Source organism: Salmo salar, chromosome ssa04 (assembly GCF_905237065.1).
Source record: "Salmo salar chromosome ssa04, Ssal_v3.1, whole genome shotgun sequence".
Taxonomy (NCBI): domain Eukaryota; kingdom Metazoa; phylum Chordata; class Actinopteri; order Salmoniformes; family Salmonidae; genus Salmo; species Salmo salar.
In genome coordinates, this window is record NC_059445.1 from 67521046 (window position 1) to 67541149 (window position 20104).

A 20104-nucleotide genomic window follows, 5' to 3' on the forward strand; every position below is an offset into this window, starting at 1 on the left:
TGTTAGGACAGCGCTGAGACAAGAAAAACCACAGTCATTTTCCAAGCAAGCAGAGGTGTCACAAAAAACAGAAATACAGCTCAAATTAATCACTAACCTTTGGCGATCTTCATCAGATGACACTCCCAGGACTCAATGTTACACAATACATGTATGTTTTGTTCAATAAAGTTCATATTTATATCCAAAAACCCCATTTTACATTGGCGCATGATGTTCAGAAAATGTTTTGCCTCCAAAACTTTCGGTGAATGAGCACATCAATTTATAAAAATACTCAACATAAACGTTGATAAAATTTACAACAGTTATTGAAAGAATTATAGATACACTTCTCCTTAATGCAACCGCTGTGTCAGATTTCAAAATAGCTTTACGGCGAAAGCACATTGTTCAATATTCTGAGTACAGAGCTCAGACATCAAAGCAAGCTATACAGTTACCCGCCAAGTTCTGGAGTCAACAAAACTCAGAAATAGTATTATAAATCTTCACTTACCTTTGCTGATCTTCTTTGGAATGCACTTCCAGGACTCCCACTTCCACAAGAAATGTTTGTTTTGTTTGATAAACTCCATATTTATGTCCAAACACCTCCGTTTTGTTCGCGCATTCAGATTGTTGAGTCAGCTCTTATTCTCTCCCCAGTCACAGTAGAAGCATGAAACAACGTTCTAAAGACTGTTGACATCTAGTGGAAGCCTTAGGAGGTGCTAAATGAACCCTAAGTCACTGTATACTGTATAGGCAATCACTTGAATAACTACAAACCTCAGTTTTCCACACTTCCTGGTTGGATTTGTCTCAGGTTTTTGCCTGCCATATGAGTTCTGTTATACTCACAGACATCATTCAAACAGTTTTAGAAACTTTAGAGTGTTTTCTATCCAAATCTACTAATAATATGCATATCCTACCTTCTGAGCCTGAGTAGCAGGCAGCTTACTACAGGCACGCCTTTCATCCGGACGTCAAAATACTGCCCCCTACCCTAGAGAAGTTAAGCACATTTTTGCAACTGAACTTATTTAGGCTTAACAAAGGGGTTGATACTTATTGACTCAAGACATTTAATCTTTTCCACTTTGACATTATGGGTGTATTATATTGTGTGTAGGCAAATGACCAAACATCTCAATGTAATAAATGTTTAGTTCAGGCTGTAACACAATGACATTTGGAAAAATTCAAGGGGTGTGAATACTTGCTGAAAGCACTGTATGTACCACATTTTTCTATATATGAAGAGTCACCCTCAAGACAGAGCACTTCCAAGACCCTTTCTCACACCCACTCTAAACCAACACTTTTATCCGGCTGAAGATTCAGGGTGCAACGCAACAAAACCATAAATAGCATGCAAGTCTTTTGTGCACAATACACAAACATGTTCGCGCACTCACACACACACTATAAACAAGGACATTGAATAATTCTCATCACCACATCTATTCACCAATAGCATCTTTGTGCTACTTCCTGTGTAGTTGTCATGCCCTGAAGCCATCCTGTAAACAATGTATTACTGATGCTTGTCTAGGGTAATTGGGTATGCAACTGCATAAAAACAATACACAACATGCCATACATGAATGGTGATATGTTCCTACCACCTTACACTCCGGGGAATTATTTCCTTGGTGCACCATAACAAACACTTTTCTGCCTCGATTTGGAGCCAGCCTCATAGTCGTGTGACTAGCTCAGAATTTGAATTGAGTCCCAAAGTCCCACACTGTTACCACTATGCGCCAGCATTTTGAGCCTGGGGGCAAGATTATGTAAACGCGTGCGCACACACACTCTCCAAACAACCCCCACTCAGTAATATATAGTCTCTATCTCATGGAGATGTCAATCTGAGAGAGACAGTGCATTAGGAAAGTATTCAGACCCCTTGACTTTTTCCACATTTTGTTAGGTTAGCCTTTTTTCTAAAATGCATTAAATCATTTTTTTTACCTCAATATCCCATAATGACAAAGCAAAAACAGGTTTTGAGAATCTTTTTCAAATTTATAAAAAATAAACGTAAATATCACATTTTACGAAAGTATTCATTCCCTTTACTCAGTACTTTGTTGAAGCACCTTTGTCTTATGTATGATGCTACAAGCTTGGCACACGTGTTTGGGGAGTTTCTCCCATTCTTTGTAGATCCTCTCAAGCTTTGTCAGGTTGGATGGGGAGAGTCGCTGCACAGCTATTTTCAGGTCTCCAGAGATGTTCGATCGAGTTGAAGTCCGGGCTCTGGCTGGGCCACTCAAGGACATTCAGAGACTTATCCCGAAGCCACTCCTGCATTGTGTTGGCTGTGTGCTTGGGGTTGTTGTCCTGTTGGAAGGTGAACCTTTGTCCCAGTATGAGGTCCTGAGTGCCCTGGAGCAGGTTTTCATCAAGGATCCTGACTTGTCTCCCAGTCCCTGCCACTAAAGAACATCCCCACAGCATGATGCTGCCACCACCATGCTTCACCGTAGGGATGGTGCCAGGTTTACTCCAGATGTGACGCTTGGCATTCAAGCCGCAAGAGTTCAATCTTGGTTTCATCAGACCAGAGAATCTTGTTTCTCGTGGTCTTGAGAGTCCTTTAGGTGCCTCGTGGCAAACTCCAAGAGGGCTGTTATGTGCCTTTTACTGAGGAGTGGCTTCTGTCTGGCCACTCTACCATAAAGGCCTGATTGGTGGAGTGCTGTATAGATGGTTGTCTTTCTGGAAGATTCTCCCTTCTCCACAGAGTAACTCTAGAGCTCTGTCAGAGTGACCATTGGGTTCTTGGTCACCTCCATGACCAAGGCCCTACTCCACCAATTGCTCAGTTTGGCCGGGTGGCCAGCTCTAGGAAGAATCTTTGTGGTTACAAACTTCTTCCATTTAAGAATGATGGAGGCCACTGTGTTCTTGGGGACCTTCAAAGCTGCAGAAATGTTTTGGTACCCTTCCCTAGATCTGTGACTCGACACAATCCTGTCTCTGAGCTTTTCGGACAATTTCTTCAACCTTGTGGCTTTGTTTTACTCTGACATGCACGGTCAACTGTGGGACCTTATATATAGACAGGTGTGTGCCTTTCCAAACAATGTCCAATGAATTGAATTTACCACAGGTGGACTCCGATCAAGTTGTAGAAACATCTCAAGGATGATCAATGGAAACAGGATGTACCAGAGCTCAATTTCATGTCTCATAGCAAAGGGTCTGAACACATGTAAATAAGGTATTTGTTTTTTATTTTGTTAATACATTTGCAAAAATTTCTAAAAACCTGTTTTCCCTTTGTCATTATGGGGTATTATGTGTAGATTGATGAGGGGAAAAAAGTAATATAATCAATTTTAGAATAAGGCTTTAACGTAACAACATTTGGAAAAAGGGAAGGGGTCTGAATACTTTCCGAATGCACTGTGTGCTCCCTGGGTTGTATACATTGGGGCACACCTTAGCTGAGCATGTCTTATAGGACAAGTTTAGGTAGTCCCCTCCTGATTTCTTTTGTTTGGGGCTTAATGAATACACCACCTGGCTACCTGTCTCGTGTTTGTGCCTATTTATTCCAGTGACTCATACTAGGTCATTTGATTATGGCCATTTTGATTTCCCTGAACACACATTTTCCCTATGTACAGATCTAGGATCAGCTTCCCATTCCTCAATTCTCACCTTATCCATTAGCTGTGAAAATGCTAAACTGACACAAGATCAGCGTCTTGGGTTTACCTTCACCTTACACCAAGCGCACACTGTAGTTGCCAAGCATGAGGATTGTCAGTACATGCAATCAATATGACTTTCCCAACATGTTTCAATGACATAGTTGTTTGCTTGTGATGATGCAACAGGATGCTTTTTCTCACTCCGCTTGCAGCTTTTGTCTCTGAACTGTCTATTGGGTTGTGTTCATTAGGCACCAAATGTAAGAAAACAGTCTGAAACAGGGAGGGACTACCTGGACTTGTCCAATAAGAAGCACTTGTAGTCATTTTCCATTGTAAAACATTTCTAAACGTTTGCCCTAATGAACTGGTAGAAGCAGCAGATGGCTTTTTTGGGTGCCAAATTAGAGATGAGCGTTAGACTGTTGAATCAAAGCAAGTCACAGTGGACTCTGAAATGCTTATTTTTCTCTAACTTACCCTCTTCCCTTTTGCATCTTCTCTATCCCTCTCTTTTTCCTCTGTCTCTCTTAACACCTGCATGCTGCCATGACCTGATTGATATTCAAATCACAGTAAGTGATAAAATGACCCCCTCTGTCCCTCATCCTTACCCCGTCCTCCCATTCCCTCCTCCCTCTGTCTGTCTGTCCATCCCTCCCTCACCCCCCGCCACACCATTCAGACATGTCCGCTCTGCTGGCTACACTCTGTGACTCCCACAATGGCTGGGTTTGTGGCGGTGGGTTTGGCCATTTGGAACTTTGGCACCAGAACCCAGTGACACCAAAGGGTTCAGAGACTGGGCCTAATGTGTGTCAGGATGGGAGTGTGTCCCTTGTGGATTGAATTTAGCCTGGTCCCAGATTGGTTTGTGCTTTATAGCCAATTCCTATAGTTATTTGGTATGGCAATGACCATAGAAGTTGGCAAGACCGCACAAACCAATTTGGGACCTGGCTAGATTGAATTGAACTCACCTCCCTATAGCAATCAGTCAGTCAGTGTTTGAGATGGACAGTTAGCAACTGCAGACTGACTGATCTATAAATCATAATGAATAGTCATTTTGGATGCCAGATAGTAATTGATCTCAAACATGTTCGGTCGGTAGGCCTTCAGGATGTTAGTAGGTGATAGAATGCAGGCTAGCTATGTTTAGGTCAGACATTTGCCCAAGTTGCCATTTCGATCACCTGTCTCTGTTCACCTGAGAATGTGGTCCGTATAGCAGTGTGTGCGCGTCTGCATGACTTTGCACCCCCGCATACTGAAGGCCCCACTGGGGGGAAAAAGCCTGAAATATTTCAGTTGGTCTTTGTGTTTACTCTGCAATGCTATTTCAGTTCCTCAAAGCTAAACTTCACTGCCGGCAAGCGGTATTTCAGGGGGTGCTACTGTGGTTTAAACTAAATGAATTATATTACAAAATAAAAATGAGCCCAACTCAGCATAAATGTGCTGCAAGCCTGCAGCAGCCACCACTTAACTATACCCATGCTCTAGGTGAATGAGTCCATGGCTGCATCTGAAATGGCATCCAGGGTCATGAGGTGGAGCCCTTAAGTTAACCTGTCCAATCATTTCTAATCAGTGATTACTTCAAAGAAGGAAGTCCCCAGGCCCCTTGTTCTTTAACATCCACCCTTCTAAAATGTAGACGTACTGCAACTTTGACCTGTGGTTTTCTAGGGTTGTGTTCATTATGGCACACTGTAACAAAACGTTTTGCAACAGAAAGCGAAATTGAATTTCTTATTGGAAACTTTCAGCTGAAGAACATACGCACATCAAGGTACTTTTCACAGGTGCTGGAGTTATAGGCAAAACAGAAAGGGAAAATGCTGCACACTGCTGCTCATGCTCCCAGGTGATTTTTATTTATAATGTTTCGACCCTTAGGTCTTCATCAGGCATCCATATCCCAGGAGGGGGTGGAAGGTCCTATATATAGGGTCAGTACTCAGTAAAAAATATATAACACAGGTTCACAATATTAAACATTCAATGTATCAAAATATATGATCACACACAAGGAATGTGATATATACAGTTGAAGTCGGAAGTTTACGTACACTTAGGTTGGTGTCATTAAAACTTGTTTTTCAACCACTCCACAAATTTCTTGTTAACAAACTATAGTTTTGGCAAGTCGGTTAGGACATCTACTTTGTGCATGACACAAGTCATTTTTCCAACAATTGTTTACAGACAGATTATTTCACTTATAAATCACTGTATCACAATTCCAGTGGGTCAGAAGTTTGCATACACTAAGTCGACTGTGCCTTTCAACAGCTTGGAAAATTCCAGAAAATTGTCATGGCTTGAGAAGCTTCTGATAGGCTAATTGACATCATTTGAGTCAATTGGAGGTGTACCTGTGGATGTATTTCAAGGCCTACCTTCAGACTCAGTGCCTCTTTGCTTGACATCATGGGAAAATCAAAAGAAATCAGCCAAGACCTCCACAAGTCTGGTTTATCCTTGGGAGCAACTTCCAAACGTCTGAAGGTACCACGTTCATCTGTACAAACAATAGTACGCAAGTATAAACACCATGGGACCACGCAGCTGTCATACCGCTCAGGAAGGAGATGCGTTCAGTCTCCTAGAGATGAACGCACTTTGGTGCGAGAAGTGCAAACCAATCCCAGAACAACAGCAAAGGACCTTGTGAAGATGCTGGAGGAAACGGGTACAAAAGTATCTATATCCACAGTAAAACGAGTCCTATTTCGACATAGGCTGCTCAGCAAGGAAGAAACCACTGCTCCAAAACCGCCATAAAAAGCCAGACTACGGTTTGCAACTGCACATGGGGACGAAGATTGTACTTTTGGGAGAAATGTCCTCTGGTCTGATGAAACAAAAATAGAACTGTTTGGCCATAATGACCATCGTTATGTTTGGAGGAAAAAAGGGGAGGCTTGCAAGCCGAAGAACACCATCCCATCCGTGAAGCATGGGGGTGGCAGCATCATGTTGTGGGGGTGCTTTGCTGCAGGAGGGCATCATGAGGATCGAAAATGATGTGAAGATATTGAAGCAACATCTCCAGACATCAGTCAGGAAGTTAAAACCTTTTTGGGATAGGGGGCAGCATTTGGAATTTTAGATGAAAAGCGTGCCCAAAATAAACTGCCCGCTACTCAGGCCCAGAAGCTAGGATATGCATATAATTGGTAGATTTGGATAGAAAACACTCAAGTTTCCAAAACTGTTAAAATAATGTCTGTGAGTATAACAGAACTGAAATTGCAGGTGAAAAACCTGAGGAAAATCCATCCAGGAAGTGCTATTATTTTGAAATTGGTGTTTTTCCATTGAAAGGCTATCCACCATTCAAAGCGATAGGACCCAGATTCCGTTCCCTGTGGCTTCCACTAGCTGTGAACAGTCTTTAGACATTGTTTCAGGCCTTTTTTCTGAAAAATGAGGGAGAATGAGCAGTTTCAATAAGAGGCCAGTGGAAATTCCCCAACCTGTTTGGTGCGCAATCCCGAGAGTGCGCCTTTCGTTGTTTATCTTTTATATTGATGACGCTATTGTCCGGTTTAAATATTAGCGATTATTTAGGCTAAAAACAACCTGAGGATTGATTTATAAACATCGTTTGACATGTTTCTACGAACTTTATGGATTCCATTTGGAATTTTCGTCTGCCTCTTGTGACCGCATTTGAGCCATTGGATTACTGAACAAAATGCGCCAACAAAATGGAGGTTTTTGGATATAAAGAGGGACTTTATCGAACAAAACCAATATTTATTGTGTAACATGGAGTCTTGTGAGTGCAACCATACGAAGATCATCAAAGGTAAGTGATTAATATTATTGCTATTTCTGACTTTCGTGACTAATCTACTTGGCTGCAAACTGTTTAATGTTTTGTCTGCTGAGCGCTGTCCTCAGATAATCGCATGGTTTGCTTTCACCGTAAAGCCTTTTTGAAATCTGACACGGCGGCTGGATTAACAAGTTAAGCTTTATTTTGATGTATTGCACTTGTGATTTCATGAAAGTTAAATATTTATAGTAATTTACGTTGAATTTGGCGCTCTGCAATTTCACTGGAAGCTGTCGAGGTGGGACGTTAGCAAGGAGGCCTACAAACCTGACTCAGTTACACCAACTCTGTCAGGAGGAATGGGACAAAATTCACCCAGCTTATTGTGGGAAGCTTGTGGAAGGCTACGTTTGACCCAAGTAAACCATTTTAAAGGCAATGCTGCCAAATACTAATTGAGTGTATGTAAACTTCTGACCCACTGGGAATGTGATGAAAGAAATGAAAGCTGAAATAAATCATTCTCTACTATTATTCTGACATTTCATGTTCTTAAAATAAAGTGGTCATCCTAACTGACCTAAAACAGGGAATTTGTACTTGGATTAAATGTCAGGAATTGTGAAAAACTGAGTTTACATACACCTTAGTCAACTACATTTAAACTGCCGACTTCAACTGTGTGTGTGTGTATGCACAGTACCAGTCAAAAGTTTGGACACACCTATTCATTCAAGGGTTTTTCTTTATTTTTGACTATTTTCTACATTGTACAATAGACATCAAAACTATGATTTAACACACATGGAATCATGTAGTAACCAAAAAAGGGTTAAACAAATCAAAATATATTTGAGTTTCTTCGACGTAGTCACCCTTTGCCTTGATGACAGCTTTGCACACTTGGAATTCTCTCAACCAGCTTCACCTGGAATGCTTTTCCAACAGTCTTGAAGGAGTTTCCACATATGCTGAGCACTTGTTGGCTGCTTTTCCGTCACTCTTCGGTCCAACTCATACCAAACCATCTCAATTGGGTTGAAGTCAGGCGATTGTGGAGGCCGGGTCATCTGATGCAGTACCATTACTCTCCTTCTTGGTCAAATAGGCCTTACACAGCCTGGATGTGTGTTGGGTCATTGTTCTGTTGAAAAACAAATGATAGTCCCACAAACCAGATGAGATGGCATATTGCTACAGAATGCTGTGGTAGCCATGCTGGTAAAGTGTGCCTTGAATTCTAAATAAATCAATGTCACCAGCAAAGCACCATCACACCACCACCTCCATGCTTCACGGTGGGAACCATACATGCGGGGATCATCTGTTTTCCTACTGTGCGTCTGTGGTTGGAACCAAAAATCTGAAATTTCTACTCATCAGCGCAAAGGACATATTTCCACTGGTCTAATGTCCATTGCTTGTTTATTGGTCCAAGCAAGTGTCTTCTTCTTATTGGTGTCCTTTAGGAGTGGTTTCTTTTAGCAATTCGACCATGAAGGTCTGATTCACGCAGTCTCCTCTGAACAGTTGATGTTGATGTGTCTGTTTCTTGAACTCTGTAAAGCATTTATTTGGGCTGCAATTTCTGAGGCTGGAAACTCTCTAATGAACTTATCCTCTGCAGCAGCGGTAACTTTGGGTCTTCCTTTCCTGTGGCGGTCCTCATGAGAGCCAGTTTCATCATAGCGCTTGGTTTTTACGACTGCACTTGAAGAAACGTTCAAAATTCGTAATTTTCCGCGTTGACTGACATTCATGTCTTTAAGTAATGATGGGCTGTCATTTTCACTTTGCTTATTTGAGCTGTTTTTGCCATAATATGGACTTGGTCTTTTACAAGTAGGGCTTTCTTCTGTATATCTCCCCTACCTTGTCACAACACAACTGATTGGCTCAAATGCATTAAGAATGAAAGACATTCCACAAATGAACTTTTAACAAGGCACACCTGTTAATTGAAATGCATTCCAGATGACTACCTCATGTAGCAGATTGAGAGAATGCCAAGAGTGTGCAACGCTGTCATCAAGGCAAAGGGTGGCTACTTTGAAGAAATTCAAATATAAAATATATTTTGATTTGTTAAACACTATTTTGGTTACTATGTGATTCCATAAGTGTTATTTCATAGATTTGATGTCTTCTATTATTCTACAATGTAAAAAAATTAAGAAAAACCCTTGAATGAGTAGGTGTCCAAACATATGACTGGTACTGTGTGTGTGTGTGTGTGTATATATAGATTATATTCAATTAGGATAAAAACTATAATTTGGACAATTTTGATACTATAAAAACAGTTTCAAGTCGACCTCCTAGTTATGGCCAAGAGGAGAGACTGTTGAGCCTGTGGATCCAGAAAGATTCCCTTTGAAGAAGTTTCCTCTCAATGTCCCCTCCCCTGCATGACATCTTGACCAATTCTGTTCCAATGTATGTCAGAGAACTAATAGGATGTCTAGCTTGTACAAAATGAACAGCAACCAGATTTTTTTTTGGTCTCCTGTCCGTATATTGCCGCGGTGCTCTCTGATCCGGGTCTTAAGGCTTCAACTGGTTTTCCCTATGTAAGACAAGGACATTTCAACATGTAAATAACATTGGTGGACATGCAGGCAATCAGGCCTTTGATCTTAAATCTTTATCCTGTGTGGGGGTGGGTAAATTGGTTACATTTGTATGTGAAGCTGCATTGAGCACATTGGCTACATTTGTAATTAGCCTTTGGAACCTTGTCCAAGAAAGTATCCTTTTTCTCTGGTGGATAAACAGATTTCACCACAATGGCTCTCACATTTGGGGGTCTTTTAAAGACCATACGTGGGGGATATTTAAAGATGGGTTTCAATTGTGGGTCAGTATCAATAATGTATCAGTGCTTCCTGATTTAATGTCCTTGAATGCCTTCCCCAACGGTGAATATTGGGTGAAGCATGAGGGGACATGTTCAGATTTTTCTTAAACTTTTGGTTTGAATGCTTTCCGACTGTGTTAGTCCTTCAAAAACGATCATTGGCATGTTTTACCCAATTGTCTTTGTACCCCCTTTCCTAAAAGCGTTGTGTGGCCCCTGGTCTATTTCTGCTAAGAAGCATCAGAGCTGCATATTCTTCTGATGCGGCTGAATTGACTTATAGGGAGACTTTTAATAAGTGGACGTGGATGAAAGCTGTCACCTCTGAGGGTGTTCCTGTCTGTAGGTTTCCTATAGAGATCTGTAGAGAGGGAGGTTTTGTCCTTAACCATCACATCAAGAACTGATTTGTGATAGTTCATTGTTAATGGTGAAACGAAGGTGTTCATTCATAGAGTTTAGATAGGCATGGAATTCCAAGAGTTCTTCCTGGGTCCCTGTATAGATCCAGAAAATATCTCAGAATTAGGAGAATAATGGAGAGAAAATGGTTAAGGTCTGGATCAGCACCACCAGTTTATCAAACGTTCCTAGATATACGGTGCCTTCGGAAAGTATTCAGACCACTTGACCTTGCACACATTTTGTTACGTTACAGCCTTATTCTAAAATGAAATCATTTTTTCCTCATCAATCTACACACAATACCCCATCCGTTTCGTGCCTATTGAACACGACCCAGACCAAGGTAATCATGGAAAGCCTTGGAAGCAGCAGTATCGGGAGGTAGAAAGTGGGTCAGAAGTTCAAAGGTTAAAGGTCTTCTCTCTTCTTCCTCCCCCGCAGGCTCTACACAAGCTGTCCAATCAGTACCTGAAGAGGGAATGGCCAGCCAGCCTACCAGAGGAGCCCACAGACCACAGGTAAGACCTCTCGTCACCGTGGCATCATCAGAAATCGTATTGTCTCACACTCTCCCTCAGGTGAAATGGACAGCAGTTAGTGTTATTTTTCCATAATCATGCTTACCAGTGTCTACAATTATGCCCAATTGTAACCGTATAAACAACACAGTAGAACATAAATGTATTTGTCTCCATAAGTGTAATGTTTATTTGTGTGTGTGTGCATGTCGTCATAGGAACATGTACACGGTTTGGAAGGCCTACTTGGAGGGCACAGTGCAGGTGACCCAGTCCAGGATCACGGCCTGTGAGAACTACAGGAACCAGGTTTCGGACCCGGCCAAGACTGCCAGGCTGCAGAAGGAGCATCAGCTCAGGAAGGTATGGAGGCCAAACCACCACAACATGGCTTAGCTTTGCATAGTTTGCAGACTCTCTCCTGCTCTCTCTCCTCTTTCCTGCTCTCATGTCTTACATTGGATGTATGTCTCCATTTATACAGCTGGGGAGTTGAAACCACTGAAACAATTCAGGATGGTTTTTTTCTGCCTTAAGGGGAAGTACGCTGTTCTTTGGATACCAACCAGTGTATTTACAGTGCCTTCAGAAAGTATTCACACCCCAGGACTTTTTCCACATTTTGTTGTTACAGCCTGAATTAAACATTTATTCAATTTTAGAGTTTTTGGTCACTGGCCTACACACAGTACCCCATAATGTCAAAGTGGAATTATGTTTTTAGAAATGTTTACAAATTAATAAAAAATGAAAAGCTGAAATATCTTGAGTCAATAAGTATTCAACCCCTTTGTTATGGCAAGCCTAAATAAATGCAGGAGTAGAAATGTGCTTAACAATTCACATAATAAGTTGCATGGACTCACTCTGTGTGCAATAATCATGTTTAACATTATTTTTTAATGACTACCTCATCTCTGTACCACACACAAACAATTAATCTGTAAGGTCCCTCAGTAGAGAAGTGGATTTCAAACACAGATTCAACCACAAAGACCAGCGAGGTTTTCCAATGCCTCGCCAAGAAGGGCAGCTATTGGTAGATGGGTATAAAAAAAATATATATATTTATAAATCCCTTTGAGCATGGTGAAGTTATTAATCATACTTTGGATGGCGAATCAATACACCCAGTCACTACAAAGGTAACGCAGTTGCCAGAGAGGAAGGAAACCATTTCACATGTGGCCAATGGTGACTTTATAACAGAGTTTTAATGGCTGTGATGGGAGAAAACTGAAGATGGATCAACAACATTGTAGTTACTCCACAATACTAACCAAATTGAGAGTGAAAATAAGTAAGTCTGTACAGAAATATAAATATTCCAAAATATGCATCATGTTTGCAACACAGCACTAAAGTAATACTGCAAAAAATGTGGCAACGCAATTAACACTTTGTATTTAGGACTAAAAGTTATGTTGGGGCAAATCCAATACAACACATTACTGAGCACCACGCTCCATATTTTCAAGCATAGTGGTGGCTGCATCATGTTATGGAAGGGGGAGTTTTTCAGGATAAAAAATCAACTGAATGGAATTAAGGACATGCAAAATCCTGGAGGAAACCTTGTTTTAGACTGCTTTCCACCAGACACTGGTAGATTATTTCACCTTTCAGCAGGACAATAAGCTAATACACAAGGCCAAATCTACACGAGTTGCTTACCAAGAAGACGGTTAATGTTCCTGATTGACTGAGTCAAAGTGCATTCGGAAAGTGTTCAGACCCCTTGACTTTTTCCACATTTTGTTATGTTACAGCCTTATTAAAAAAAAATCCCTCATCAATCTACACACAATACCTCGTAATAAAAAATAGAAATATCACATTTACATAAGTATTCAGATCCTTTACTCAGTACTTTGTTGAAGCACCTTTGGCAGCGATTGCAGCCTTGAGTCTTCTTGGGTATGACGTTACAGCCGAGAGCTGCCCAACGAGCCTACCAGACGAGCTAAATAACGTCTATGCTCGCTTTGAGACAAGTAACACTGAACATGCATGAGACCATCAGCTGTTCCGGACGACTGTGTGATCATGCTCTCCGCAGCCGATGTGAGTAAGACCTTTCAATGACCAGGACGTGTACTCTGAGCATGCGCTGATCAACTGGCAAGTGTCTTCACTGACATTTTCAACCACTGTCCGAGTCTGTAATACCAGCATGTTACAAGCAGACCACCATAGTCCCTGTGCCCAAGGTAACCTGCCTAAATGGCTACCGACCCGTAGCACTCATGTCTGTAGCCATGAAGTGCTTTGAAAGGCTGGTCATGGCTCACATCAACACCATTATCCCAGAAACCCTATACCCAGTTCAATTTGCATAGCGCCCTATAGCGTGATCTCATTGCACAGGTTCAGGTAGTATCCTCCCCCATTTTACTCCATTCAGAGACATTTTCACCCTACTGAATACACCCCTGCTTCCCTATCAGCTAGTTGGCCACACTGCTGCCCTACCAAGTTGGTCAGGCTTTGACCAACACATGGTCTCTAGTTACCTCTGTCCAGTCTCCACATTCCACTGGCTACCATCAACAAGCACCCTTTGTTCACCCTGACTAACCTAATAAGAATATTACGTTAGCTCTTAGGACATCTTAGAATGGGTTACCAATAGACAGGCATGCATTTCCAGGCATGTTAACTGTATTGGCAATGCATCTGAATATAGCCAAGTATTAGGAATGTGCATCATTCCCTTTCAAGACGATTGGATACGTGTCTAGATACAGGAACTATACATTTTAGTTTGTAACGATTCAGTGCAATTCGGTTTGATTAGAGAATGAATTGATTTGATGCATTAACATTTGTTGCATAAATACATTAATTTTCCATTCTAAATTAAAATATGCTGCTGATGGAGCTCATGAGCTGGGCCTCTGAGCTGGATCTGTCTGAGATTACTTCTCTGTGTGTAAAAGATACGTGTGTTAGGGATTCATATTTTACAGAGAATCTACCAAGTTTCAGTACTGGCAATAATTCATATTTATCCTGAGAGTCCCAGGAAATACCATAAAAATCAGAAACGCCCATTTTTGAAAGAGTTTAAAACCAAGATATGGTCACAATGCCAGGGTTCTCCCAAAATAGGAGGGGTGTTGCGCCACATTGCCAGCTTGGCTGCTCCACTATGTAAAGATTTTTCAGCAAGTGAAACTGATATTTAGTAATGATAGAGTAACTTTGATGGCCAATGACGTTGTGAAACAGGCAGTTCTTAAATTCCGAGCTTTATCATGTTGTTTAATTAATTCAGCGCATTTCAGCAGTAGGCCTAGACTAACTTTTCACGGAATGTGCTGAGGCAGCGAGTGCAACCCCGAATGTAGCATTGCCTAATCATACCAACTGTAATCAGACAAAAGTCAAATGACCAAAGTTGCTAAGCTTGCTAGCTAACCTCCAACGAATGACAGAATATCTCCTATTTGGCTAAATCGAATTGATGATTTTACAGATGGCAGATCAGCTAATTAATAATGGGGAGATTTAAGACAGGAAATTGTTTAAATAAGGTATCTTAACGGGGACCAGCTCCGAAAAGAAAAAAAAATACATATAAAATGTAAATAATCATAATAAATATATCGTTATAATCAGACTGTTTTTTGATTACGTTCTCTACCGAAGCTGTCATATGAGCAGCGATCTGAGACGGCACAGAGAAGCGGGGGAATGTTATAGCTGTATTTTGACATGCATAGGCGAGACGTGCTTTGATAATGCAACCTATGGATTACAGAATAAAGTTGGTAATTTTCATGCGAGTCAGGATTTTGGGTTTCAGTGGAAAAATAGCCTATAGGCTCTAAATAAGGCTATGTGAGTCAATTGATAAATAGTACACTTGATTAAGGCTACATTGTTGCATGGTAAATGTTTCTGATCAGTGATGAGCAAACGAAGCCAGAGATCAATTAACCAAATATACAGACAGATTTAGTGAAACAAAATCACGTTGATTATCAGACAAGTCACAGGCTTTTTGTCGGAAGTAGGCCAGGCTGAAGAGCAAAATCAACTTGTATAACATGCTAGAAAAAATTTCTAATCAGCCAATATATCAGCAAACTAGAATAAAGATGATAATTAGTACGCACCTTAATGTAGCTAACATTTCACTAGCCTAATTACCAAATATCAAACAGAGATTCAGTGAAAACAAAAATCTGACATGAATGGATTAGTCTAGACGAGTCCCCCACTCTTGTCTCAAAGTAGCACGACGGCGCTGTCCCAATCAAAACAATGCTGAAATAATAATCTAGGTGACCACACGTACGACTATTTGTTTTTAATTAATATAACTGTTGGATATTACTTTTTTCATCATTCAATTGATCATAACTAAAGTGCGTTTTCCTCTGCGCGTTTTCTAGGCCCAATGGCCGTCTCCTCACTCCGCTTCTGCCGCATTGTTCTCAAAACCAGTTTAAATCAATATAGTCTACTGTTTTACTGCTGGCTCATTTCATTTCTGTGATGTCAGACCTGGGCTCGGGCTTCAGCTCACCGGGCTTGGGTCGGACCGGGATCAAATTTTCAGTTCTGATGAGAACTCTAAACTGCATTCGTGTCTCATGCGCAGTCCGGCAGTGTCAGTTATGCATGTGCTTTGAATTTAAGGTGACTTTGTGAAGTAAATACGGTATCCTGAAGGCTTCCATGCGACAACCTGTTTTTTTTAAATGTATTTATTTTGCACGTTATCCAATCTGCTGCTGCTCATGTGGTGTATTTTGTGGAATTGCAGCACTGCGACATTGGGGGAAAATGTTGTAATATCCAGGGTCTAGTCATGAAAAATATTTCAGGAAATGTTAAGTGTTCCTGGCAGTGGTGGTTCTAGACCATTTCAACTGGGGGGGCCAAGCTGGGGCCAGTTGTACTGTTAGAGGGGCCAGTTAAATTAGACTTTATTGTCCTCATATCGTTTTCTTCACTGCATTGCAGGCATTAGCAGGCAAAATACCATGTTCACAGGGGCACTGCCCCCCCCCCAGAACCGTTCCTGGTATCCGGGTTACCGGTGTTAATCCTGTGTGTGTGGCTTACTTTTATTCTGGTAAAGCACCATTTTCAACGACGCATAGATAACAATAACCTAGGAAATTACAGAGGTTGTCATTCAAATAATAAGGCCTAATATTGCTCAAGATATTTTAGCATTTGAATAATGAAGGTGCTGCATACCTTCCATGAATCTTTACATCCCTACCAAGTATATCTCACAATTAATAACTCTATGCAACCACTTGTTTGTCCAGTGTATTGATCAGCTGACATATATATTCTACATGACCAAAAGTATGTTGGACGCCTGCTCATCGAACATCTCATTCCAAAATCATGGGCATTAATATGGAGTTGGTCCCCCCTTTGCTGCTATAACAGCCTCCACTCTTCTGGGAAGACTTTCCACTAGATGTTGGAACATTGCTGCAGGGATTCGCTTCCATTTAGCCACAAGCATTAGTGAGGTTTTATATATATATATATAAGTTTAATAATGTTGCATCCTATGATGGTGCCACGTTGAAAGTCACTGAGCTCTTCAGTAAGGCCATTCTACTGCCAATGTTTGTCTTGGCTGTGTGCTGGATTTTATACACCTGTCAGCAACGGGTGTGGCTGAAATAGCCGAATCCACTAATTGGAAGGGGTGTCCTTTTTTTTTGTTGTTTTTTTTTTTACCTTTATTTAACGAGTCAGTTAAGAACAAAATCTTATTTTCAATGACGGCCTAGGAACAGTGGGTTAACTGCCTTGTTCAGGGGCAGAACAGCTCGGGGATTTGATCTTGCAACCTTTCGGTTACAAGTCCAACGCTCTAACCAGTAGGCTACCTGCCGCCCGCGCGTGTGTGTGTGTGTGTGTGTGTGTGTGTGTGTGTGTGTGTGTGTGTGTGTGTGTGTGTGTGTGTGTGTGTGTGTGTGTGTGTGTGTGTGTGTGTGTGTGTGTGTGTGTGTGTGTGTGTGTGTGTGTGTGTGTGTGTGTGTGTGTGTGTGTGTGTGTGTGTGTGTGTGTGTGTGTGTGTGTGTGTGTGTGTGTGTGTGTGTGTGTGTGTGTGTGTGTGAATTTCACCACATGAGATGTTCTGTACCATATATTGATAATGGTTTGTTTAGTGTATATACACATACTGTACCACATACTGATAACCTCTGGTTGTTGTTTGCTTAGTGTATTGACCAGCTGACGCTGGTGCAGGCAGAGCTGCAGGACTCGGTGAAGGAGCTGGCCAAGACCAGGAAGAAGTACCAGGAGACTGAGACCATGGCCCAGGCTGTCAGAGACAAGGCTGAGCAGGATGCCAAGTATGTACAGTACATGCAGACATACACACTGTATGTCCAATCCCAAATCCCCCCGTACAGCCTTGTGGAGATCTGAGAGGATCAGATGGGTAAGAAATCTGGCTACTGTTCCACCAAACCTATCGGAGGTAAGGGGGAGCTATTACAGTAATGCTACCTATCTGTGTCTGCTCAGATGTACAGGAGTGAAAATGTAAGACTTTTGGTTGGAACCACTGGTCTTGTGTGACTCGGTTCACATACATGATCCTTCTCTCCTTCTGTTCTGTCCAGGTCCAAACTGAGTATGTTCCAGTCCAGGTCCAGTCTGCAGCGGGCCAGTATAAAGGTGTTACATTAATACATTGTATGTATGGCCAATTGGCCATGACCACAAACTCGACTGCATAGGGGCATCAACCTATCAAACTAAAGATGACATGGAATGCCCACCATGAGTGTGTTTATTATTCTTTATTTTTCACCAGCTAAAAGCCAAAAGGAGTGAGTGTAACTCCAAAGCCACCCACGCCAGGAACGACTATCTGCTCACGCTAGCAGCGGCTAATGCTCACCAGCAGCGTTACTACAACACGGACCTGATCGACTGCATCAAGGTGAGGCGTCAGCACACACGTGTATGGGCATTCCAGGTCATCTTTTTGTTTGCAGTCGTGCTGCATATCTCAGACGATTGCTATGACATAGTTTGCATGACTGCAGAAACAGACAACTTGGAACACCACCACTAATGTGCGAGTGAGTGAGATGCTGGCTTATTGCTGCATTATTGGTCAATTACAAGTTAAGTTCTTAACTTATTTCCTTGTTGCCCTGTGCTCCTCAGGTTCTGGATGGGGGCATCTATGAGCAGGTGAAGGACTACCTGGTCTCTCTGAGCCAGATGGAGCTGGAGGCCTACCAGGCTGTCCACGACACCTTCAATGTCGTCCTGGAGAGCTCCAACGCGGTGAGGGCATGGAAACTAGCCCACATATTAGCTTTAATTGAACTAGGCTGCTACCAGATCTGTTTGTGCCGTCTTGCAGACTCCTAATGAGGAAAATGAGCAGAAATTGGAGTAACAGCGCTGGTTCAGTCAGTGACCTTGCTTGAGACCTGAAAACTCACATTCCCCTGAGCTAATACCTAGGCTTTAGCTCAGATGGCTAACAGTCTTGTGGGGTGTAGAAGACCCGAGTTTGAAACCTAGTCGGTCATATTCACATTAATACTATGGTTTAGGTCCTTATTTTTCCATCAAAGATTTAGAGATGACCATCTACCTATCCCAATACTCTATTGTGTTACTAGCTATTCTGTTACCCCTCAGCTATTGGCCTCTCGTAGTCCAGATATCTTGGTCTTCTTGCTTTTCTGTAACCTGACCTTGGTTTACAGTTCATTTCCTATCAGACCAGCGTGACCGTATATCTCTGGCGAAACAGCGAGCTCCGGGTGCTCTGTTTTTTAACAGTGGTCAAATTTCGACCCGTTGACCCATATGGATATTTTTCACTGTGACACCACACAGCAGCCTGTGTGTGCGTGCATAGTTTGGAACCTCTCTCAGGTCATCTTCCTGTGAACCTTGAGGTGACCGTGAATCCTCCCCCATGACTTTGGGTCATACTGTGGTCAGTGGTCCTTGCATGGCCCTGGCTTAAATAAGATCTGTGTGGTTGCCCGCCAATGACATAATAAACCCTCAAAGGATTGAGTAAAGCCTCTTCTGTCATGATAATGATATTTTATCTATTCAAATCCCTTCATGCCTCTGCCAGATTATTAGATGCCTCTATTGTGCTCTGAGTGTGTGCGTGTCTGTGTTCTCTCCAGGTGACGCAGGACTTCCAGCAGCTGCAGTTTGTACAGCAGAACCCAGTGTTCCACAGCGCCCCAGCCATCCTCTTCCAACCCAGCGACACTGACAAGGTGGGGAGTAGTGCTATGCTAACGCTACTGTTCTCATGGTACGTGGTGGCTAGTGCTACGCTAAACACTAGCTATGCTAAAGCTTCCCGCTCATAGAACCACTGATCATTCCTCACTGCTAGGCTAGCTAACTTGCTTTACCGTACATGCTTCTGTGTCTGTGTAACACAATTGAATAGGAAAGCTCACTTTTCAGCTTGAATTGCCTCCACCCGCGCCATCGAATTGCTAGCTTTTTGGTGGTAAAGCTGGCTAAGGCATTGCGAAACAGAGGGCGACAAGATCAATCTCAGTAGCGAACTTGTGAGGGAGGAAACAATGCTATTAAACGACACTGACGTCTATTACACGTGGTGCATGTGTGTTGGTGAGTGTGTGGAGTGTGTTTGTTGCGCGCAGCTTTGTGTGTATTTATGGTGTGTGTAAGACATGTGGGTAGTGCATGTGTATGGCGTGTGCGTATATGGTGTGCCTGTGTGCCCGAGGCCCCGTGCTTTAGGAACCTGTTCTCAGCTGACTCAGTCTGTCCATCTGCCCGCCAGTGCACTCGTCCACACCCTCCTCCACCCGCACCCCTCCTCCCATCCCATCCGCCCCTCCGCTACACTGGACAAATTGTTAGAAACCTC

At 42.2% G+C, this 20104-nt stretch overlaps 1 protein-coding gene across 3 annotated transcripts in view; it reads left to right on the plus strand.

Moving 5' to 3' along the window:
- LOC100196115 (F-BAR and double SH3 domains protein 2) overlaps positions 1-20104 on the plus strand; it is a 51147-nt gene that overhangs the window by 14909 nt on the left and 16134 nt on the right. For 2 of the 3 annotated variants that reach the window (XM_014197713.2, XM_045717268.1), the window contains 7 exons: positions 11147-11223; positions 11442-11586; positions 17428-17561; positions 17835-17889; positions 18029-18157; positions 18388-18510; positions 19380-19475. In XM_014197713.2, the coding sequence (XP_014053188.1) occupies positions 11147-11223; positions 11442-11586; positions 17428-17561; positions 17835-17889; positions 18029-18157; positions 18388-18510; positions 19380-19475 (759 nt within the window). Of the gene's footprint in view, positions 1-9688; positions 11049-11146; positions 11224-11441; positions 11587-17427; positions 17562-17834; positions 17890-18028; positions 18158-18387; positions 18511-19379; positions 19476-20104 lie in introns of those variants that run through there. The other variant, XM_045717267.1, reaches the window with a different exon arrangement.